The sequence below is a fragment of the Etheostoma cragini genome, chromosome 6 (genome assembly GCF_013103735.1).
Source record: "Etheostoma cragini isolate CJK2018 chromosome 6, CSU_Ecrag_1.0, whole genome shotgun sequence".
NCBI lineage: Eukaryota > Metazoa > Chordata > Actinopteri > Perciformes > Percidae > Etheostoma > Etheostoma cragini.
Genome location: NC_048412.1, coordinates 21728192 through 21736256, shown reverse-complemented (window position 1 = coordinate 21736256; position 8065 = coordinate 21728192). Strand labels below are relative to the sequence as shown.

Sequence of the window (8065 nt, the reverse complement as noted above, 5' to 3'; positions counted from 1 at the left end):
AGGAGAGAGGGATCCGATGATAAAGACTATCTCTCATCCCCCAACGCTCGCATTCTGAAGACACCCGCCCAACACTTAAACCCCAGGGTACCTCTCTCTTCTCCCCACCTCTCTCTCTCTCCTCAGCTCTCCGTAATTGGGGGATCGATTTGTATTGTCCTTAACCATCCTTAACCTTGGCTCTGTATGCCGGTTTTGGAACAGGGCAACTGTGTTTGGGAATGAGGAGGGCGGAGGTGCAGCTCTTGTGGTTTGTAAGGATCAAGTGCCAGGTTAAAACCATGCGGGGAGGTGATAGTGTTTGTGACCAATTACTAATTTTGTATTATCTAATAATAAATGTAATGTGACCACAAAATAAGCCGCATTTTTTTGCCCAAAAATGTTGTCTCTGAGATTTCTGTCACCACACCAATACAATCGAGGCATTGTTTGTACAGTGTAAAACAGGTACTACACCACTTTCCAGAAACAGTGTCCCTGTCACTCTGGATGATGCACAGAACATACTGTCAACATTTTTTATAGGTATATTTCATTTGTAGAAATTAGTTTTGAAAAATGTTTGTAGAGTGATGTATCTAGAGTTGCTTGCACATTTTCTCTGTAAACACTTTGTAATGATATTTTTCAATACTGCAAGCAGCACAAAAGAAATTTTGTTCACCTCGACTGTATTGGAATGGCGTCTGAAATCTCAGGGATAGAATCTGGGCTAATAAAAACAAATCTGAGTAGGCAAAAATACTTGTGGTAGGCTAATTGAGAAAATATATTTTTATAATTTGAGTAAATTAAATAAAATTGATAAATTCCCCCATGCAAATTAAAAGAATATCTGTGTTAATTAGAAAACTGCAACACTTGCATTTCAAGATTTACATTTACAAAGCCTGGAACAAGGCAAGTTTATCTCAAATGTAAAATATAGTACAGTGTTAAATAGCTATTGGCATCAAAGAAACAGATCACAAGATGTTCCCTTTATTAAGGAGTAGGTTTTTTCTCCCCATAATATGTGTGATAACCAAACTTGTAGAACAAAGATCCATTGTGTGTTACCCCTTCTTAACCAGGCTACACTTTTACTCTCAAACAGTTACTATATATTGGGGTCAATGTCATACCCTGCAGCTGTGTGACCACATAGCACTCCCCTTCTAACTCTCCCCATTCCAAAAATGACTATCCGTTAGCAAAGTCCATTAGGGTCATTACTTTAGAGATGGGGTTGTGGGGGACAGGGTTGCCTGGGCAAGTCGTCAAATGAATTATGAGGCCTTTGACAATAGAGAAATACCCGTCTATATCTTTAAAATCAGAAGGTCGCCCACTGCCCACCCCTGAGCCCTGCCACTGCATCCCGAGTCCCACTGAGTCCCGTTGCCGGGAGGGAATGAAAGAAGAGTTTGAGGTGGAACAGTGGCTTGTCTGTGCTGTTGTTGCACAGTCAGATTAGGGTCCCGGAACTGCGCACACAGTGTTTTGACCCCTGGGCTCTCCTCAATGCCCCCCGCCCCCTCAGCTTATAGACACTGTGCCTGAAGGTCCCGATCCACACACGCTCTCTCTGCGGTTTGACGCAGTAGTAGAGGGCAGGGAGGGTGGGAGGAAGGCATAAGGAAGGAGGGAAGGAGATTTGGCCAAGGAAGTCAATCACTCTTTTACTGGGTACAACTCAATTCTGACATGAATGGTCAACACTGAAATGCCTCTGAAGGACCTTGCTGGGCCTTGTGCATGCTTGTGTGGTGCTCAGTAAAATTAATACGCAAATACTGCATATGTTTTAGGGTTGGACAATACATGGAAAATATCGATTGCAATATGATTCACAATATCGGAGAGAATAATCATTTTTGTATAACTCATTTTCATTGAAAAATATTAAAAGAAAAAAAGAAAAATATTATAGTATAATTTTCACTGGGATTTTTTTTTTTCTTTCTGTAAGATGCATTTGTCTGGTACGTCTCTGGGGCTCCACAATACTTAATTTAGAATGACAAATGTTTTTCCTCTCCTTTGATTTGGATATTGCACTAGTCAATAGAGCGATTTCATTTAAGTTGCAATTAATTGTGCAGCCCCTATAGGTTTACTTCATGTATAGCCTTACATATACTTATCTAAAAAAACAGTCTCATCAACATTTCAACTGCAATTAGGAAACTGTAGTTAACTCTGTACTGCTTTAAATGAAAGCAATCAGTCCAGGTGGACACCCACCATCACTCTTTCCCAGTTTTGGCCCATCCTGAGTTGTTGGCTCACCTTTGCTCTGGTCAGCAGTGTTTGGGCCAAGGGTTCTGGTCTCTCTCCTCCAGCCCTCCACTTCTTACTGCGCCTGGTGACATTTCTGCCGGGCTCCCTCTCTCCCCTCTTCCCCTCCAGTGGCTCCCAGGAGAGACTGATGGATGAGCCCTGTTTATGAAGCTGCTGCCACCACAGTGATCAATCAAAGCTGGGTCACTGTGATCTGCTACTGGGCACCCGGTCTACAGGCTATTTCACACACTATAGGCCAGAAAAACCACATATACAGTTTGTTAGTAGTACTCACTACATGCACATACATGGCCACATACTGTAGAGGTTAATGAAGAGAGACAGAACTGAGGAACTAGAATAGGTTACATTTTGTGAAGGAAATTTGAGTGTGCTTACCTCACCTGAAATATGGTGCTGCAGTACATAAAGTACTTGACTCAACCAACTTCAATTGTCAGAACAGGGACTTGGCATTGACTGAAGGCAGGAGGATCAACAGAAGAGTTTGCCACATTAGCAAACATGGGATTTATTTTTCAATTAGGTATCTGAGCTAATCCCTGCTCCACCATGGCACTCAGGCAAACTGATCAGCACACATTTTCTTGAGAAGTCTAATTAGCTAAAGACGATGTGCCTGTACTAACTGGATGGCCTCGTGAGAGCAGAGATGTGTGAAGAAGACATGGGAAATGACAGTCTCATAGGCCTTTATCTCAAAAGACATTTGACATGTCACAGTAGGAAAAGCACAGGTGTAATTAATTAAATTAGTGATGGATGAATTTCATTTAGCCGCTTCAATTTTAGGGTCCTGGTATTGTGCATGCTGGCTCGCTGTCACACTGCCATTACTAGAACATCTGAACGGAACAGAGACATCTTGAATGTTATCAGAAACACCATTGCTAGTTCTACCATAACGAGTCAAAATGTCTGCTGTAAAAAGGCCGAGGAACAGTGGCACTGATTTTGTTAATAAATATAGATATAGATACCTGATGACCTGGGACAAATCTATGGAAGGATAACATCAAGATGACTCACTGAATGAGAATAAACTGTAGAAACGGGTGTAGCTGTAACAATGGTTCCATTTGTCTCTCAAGGGAGAATTTTAACAGAGGTATTTCACAGCTGCAGCTAATAAAATGAATAATGGGTAGTTTTGATTAAAGTGAGCTAATGAGCAAGCATTGGCAACAGTATTATTATCAATGCCTGCTAACTGACACTTAAATAATACTTAATTGTATTAGCTGCAGCTGTCTACCCTGCTGTGACATGTGGAAAGAGGTGTTAGTGTTATCAGAGTTAAAAGCTTCTTCAGCAAAAGTCAGCTGCCTGTTACTCAAACTCCTGGGCAGTTAAGTACTTGTGTTTTGTTTTTTTACCCTCAGTGTAAAACTTTTTTTGCGGAAGTGAAGACTCACTGTTTAGTGTACAGGACCCTCACACCGCCTCAAAATGGACTGACAAGTCTGATTGCCAGTTACATGATAAGCAGCTGCAGGGTGACGTCAGGTTGAATCCCTTCAATAGTTCAGTTACATTATGGCTGCTTACAAGTAGTGGAGTTCACCACTGTTTTTCGTTATGTACACCAGAGATTACATGTGTTTGGTCCCTTGTCTTGTGCCTGTCTATGTGTGTCTGTTTCTGCATGTGTTGTTTTTTCTCCCTCCCTCCTCTCTGTTTTTTTTGGCTCTGGGACGTGTTCCATTGGCTCAGTGTATTGTTTGTAATTGTTTGTTTGAATATATAACAGATTCTTTTTTCAAGAACTCAAAACAAATTATTTACACCAGAGATCTTCAACAGGGGGCCTGGGACCCAGAGTTAGTGCAGAAGGGATGCCAAATTATGTAAAAAGAAGAGAACTAAGTCTGAAAATATCACTAATAAGAATGCAACATTTTAACAGCAACGATAAATTGGTCTATTACATATTATTACCAAATATTTACACATTGAAGATAAGCTTACCATAGGTAACTATGGTAGCCATACAGTGAAGCTTATGGAGTCACATGTTTAACATTAAAACATGATGCATAAATAATTTATTTTCATCCATTTTTCCCAGTTTAATTTGCAACTCAATCGTAAAGGATTGATGCGGTAGGGGTCCCTACTCGCTGTCTCTTTCACCTAAGGAGTCACCTGGCATAAAAGACGTTGAAGACCCCCGATTTACACCTTTGAGCGGCCTTTTCATTGGTTTACATCTTTTACCAGTGACTAATGACCAAATGATTGCAAATACCAGATGAATATGACACGGACATCTGATACTTTCTGACTTATGAGTTATCGAGGACAACCTGAATGCAGCTGACTCGCTTGCAATGAAATGTGGACTACTGAGGGCCGCCAAAGTTGTGTCCTTCATATTCTGTCAGAAAAAGAACCCTTCCCGCATTTCTTAGCACATTTTTAGCCTTTGAAAGGAAACATCACGGCCTATTACGACAGGTCTGAAATGTGAATGAGGGGTTCAGCTCCTCAGTTCACAACATACTAGATAGCTGTTAGTGACACACACAAAGACAGAACACATCACAACCACAATTAAACTCTAAAGTTTTGATGTTGGGTCCTACAGTGACTTCCAGCTTAGTCTTCTCTCTATGCATGTTTCGGCGTCTTCAGTAACCAACAGCTCTTGCCCCCCCACCCATCCAAATAGCGTGATAAAGAACACCAATGCCACCTACTGGTAGAATACCAAAATGCAATCTCTTCTGCCACAATTGCACTGGCTCAGTTGCCCGGAGCATGTACGGCATCCTCAGTTTAAATTCAGCTTGAGGCCCCTTTTAATAATCATTGTCTCTTACTATTTCTTAAGTCCCATTAAAAAAAAAACTTCAACATCAATTAACTCTTAAGGTCAACCACAGTAATATGCAAGTAAAAAAAAAAAAATAGATACAAAAATGTGTTATGTTCTTCTGATATTTATTTTTGAAAGAAACTAAAAGTCGTAGATAAATATGTACAAAACAACATTCATGGGTAAAATCCCATGTCTGCGTATAGTTTGATTCAGAAGTCCATTATTTCAGATTGGCAAAGGTGATTTCTTCTCAGTAGGATGGTTACTCCCCTCTCAGCGCTTCCTCTTGGCCTCAAATTTGTAGATAGCTGCAGCATTGGGTGTCTCCTTTTGTACCTTCACTTTTTTGTTCTTATCCTGGTGCGCGAAAAAAATAAAAATAATTGTTGATTTGACAGTCATTTGCAAAGTAAACTAAACAGTTTGTCGTGAATAAGCACATCTCACCTGTAGGTCCTTGCGGGTCTGAATTTTCTGGCTTATTACAAACATCTTCTTTTCTCGGTCAATCCTCTGGGAAAGGATCTTATACTGGTGATTCCTCTGCTTGGCCAACTTCTACAGTTACAGCGTAGACAAATAGGGTTGAAATTAAAATTACGTTTATCAGAATCAGCTTTGTTGGCCAGGTTTGCGTAAACAAACAAGGAATGTGACTTTGGTTAATCTTTGTTCTTAAAGTACAATAACAATTGAAGAGAGGGAAGGAATACTGCAATATCAGTATAGTCTGAGATTTAAGATTTAAATATAAATATAGTGCAAGGCAGTATAGTATTATGTCACCACAATGTGATTGAAACACTTTTCCCCCCATTTGGACTAGATGGTGTTGTGGACAGTTGTGTTGTGTCACACTGCAAATGCGGCTGATCCCCACGCATTATAAACACAGACCTTCATCATGCGAGGCTCTACAGCTCCCTGGATGCTCTTTGTCTCCAAGGTTTTCAGAGTTGGCCTGTTGAACACTCTGCCCACCAGCTCAGGAGCTGTGTTGAGGTGGTTTGCCAGCTCAAATGACTGCACTATGAGAGACACAGTAAAACTTCCATTAAAACAAATCCCCCCCCATGGTCAACTAATAAAGCACAAAGACATTCATATTTACCTTCGGTCTTGGAATCCACAAAGAATGTATGCTTGTTTTTTTGTTTGCTGTCTGCCTCCAGAAGATGGAGCTCTCCTTTCAGCCTCTCAATTTTCTGAAAGCAAATGATGAACACAAAGATTTACAGGGTGCAACAAAAGAAGCCCTATGTGGGAGGATTCATTTTATAGCAGGAGGTTAGGGAATGGCACAAACAGAGTGTATAATAAAGTCCATTTTTGTCATGCTCTTTTTTCCTAAATTTAAAAGAAGTCAAATGATGTTGAATTAAATCGGTCAGGCACAAGGGGTGCTCCGTGTATGGTCTATTACATAATATGTAACATAAATACCTTAGACTCTGCAACCCTTTTCATCTCTACATATTTGATATCCTGCGTCCTCATGACTTTCTTCTGCTCCTCTGTCACCTCCACCTCCTCATTGTTTTTTTTCGCCACGTGAACTCCATCCTGTCAACATGCCACGAAATAAACACATACTCAATAAATTGAACAGCCACAGAGATCAGATGAGAGGATTTATAAAGGGTTACTCATGTTCTCGTACTGATGATAACACATATCTCACCTGCAGCTGAGAGTTGATCATGTTGTAGTAAAACTCATCTGGGTTCTTATCCAGAGCTTTCTTTCGTAGAGCAGCAAGAGTGTTTTTTTTCTTGTGGTAATCACTATAAAAGAAACAAAGTAACCAAGCAATTATAAGACTTTTTCTTTCACCATGTCCAAAGCTTGGAAACATGGAACATGTCTCCTAAACTTAGTTCAACTCACTCTGCACGAAGTTTGTAGTCTTTCTTCTTCTCCAGCAATCCCAAATGTTTCCTGAAACCAGGCTGGTCGAACAAAATTACAGTTTAGACAAGTTCAACACGCTCAGTATCATTATTTATCTAGATTGAGAATATGTGGACATCTCAAACGCGTCACTATACAGGGGTAATTCATAACATAGCAGCAAGTTAGCTAGCTTACAAGCTAGCCAGAAAAACACTGAAATGCTCACCTGAGATCTTTCATGGTGGTTTCTCTGTCGCGATTTTAACGCTTTCCTGAACGAAGACATTCTGAAAAATCTCCTCGGGCGTAATAATATCAACTAGTTTCCTCAAAGCAGGTTTACGTAGGACTTTTTAGAGAAACCTCACTGCTGCTTCGGGTCTAACTAGTGCTTTCCTGTTAGCTAAACATGTGGGTTCCGGGCTAGTGCAGAGCGTTTTCATTTCCCTACCGCAGATTCGCCACTCAACTGACATTAAAAACATCACAGTAAAAAAAAAAGATTGGGACAATTAACTCATATTTAAATATCCTGTAATTCTTATTTATCATTTGAAAAAAACCGGGAACATTTATTATTTTATCTATTTAATAAAATGCTGTGAATGTCATGCTACGTGTTACAAACAGAAGGTGGTGCTGTTGTACACATAAAAAAAGTGTGACGTAGTAGCCCCCTCCTGCACATGGCTGCTGCATGAGCTGCACATAATGGATTCATAGTAGAAGTATTATGCAGCGGTGGAAATTAATACAGTATATTAACCCAAGTATTAGAGTTTTTTTTCTTTATTTGACTGTTTCCGTTTGATGGTACTTTTTACTCACACTACAGATTTCACGAGGGGAAGCTGCACTTTTTTGTCACTTCATTGACTGAGTCAATGAGAAGATTGTAAAAACAGAACAGATGGTCAGTTTGTTAAAAATTACAGACATTGCTATGGATTTAACTACTCCTCAGCTTTTAAAGTCCTGGTAGTAAAAATTGGTATACTTCTTGTATACAAATTTAAGTAAGGTTTTAATGTAGGACCTTTTCTTGTGCCTAAACTTGGATAT

The 8065-nt window shown here is 40.0% G+C and overlaps 1 protein-coding gene across 1 annotated transcript; it reads right to left on the bottom strand.

The window, feature by feature from the left end:
• Positions 1 to 5216: 5216 nt before the first annotated feature.
• On the bottom strand, positions 5217 to 7469 carry utp11 (UTP11 small subunit processome component). The gene is made up of 8 exons (XM_034874968.1): positions 7230 to 7469; positions 6998 to 7059; positions 6792 to 6894; positions 6554 to 6673; positions 6222 to 6315; positions 6008 to 6138; positions 5558 to 5668; positions 5217 to 5467 (listed from the first exon to the last, which is right to left on the bottom strand). The coding sequence occupies exons 1-8, from the start codon at positions 7287 to 7289 to the stop codon at positions 5384 to 5386; spliced, it is 765 nt and encodes a 254-aa protein (XP_034730859.1). The 5' UTR covers positions 7290 to 7469; the 3' UTR covers positions 5217 to 5383.
• Positions 7470 to 8065: the final 596 nt, after the last annotated feature.

Bases quoted from the DNA above. Each gene is read 5' to 3' on its own strand.
- utp11 (XM_034874968.1), bottom strand. From the start codon at position 7,289: ATGTCTTCGTTCAGGAAAGCGTTAAAATCGCGACAGAGAAACCACCAT. The intron at 6,674-6,791 runs GTGAGATATGTG...GCATGTTGACAG, and splicing joins TGATCAACTCTCAGCTGCAG to GATGGAGTTCACGTGGCGAA. The intron at 6,316-6,553 runs GTATTTATGTTA...ATTTGCTTTCAG, and splicing joins AAAGGGTTGCAGAGTCTAAG to AAAATTGAGAGGCTGAAAGG.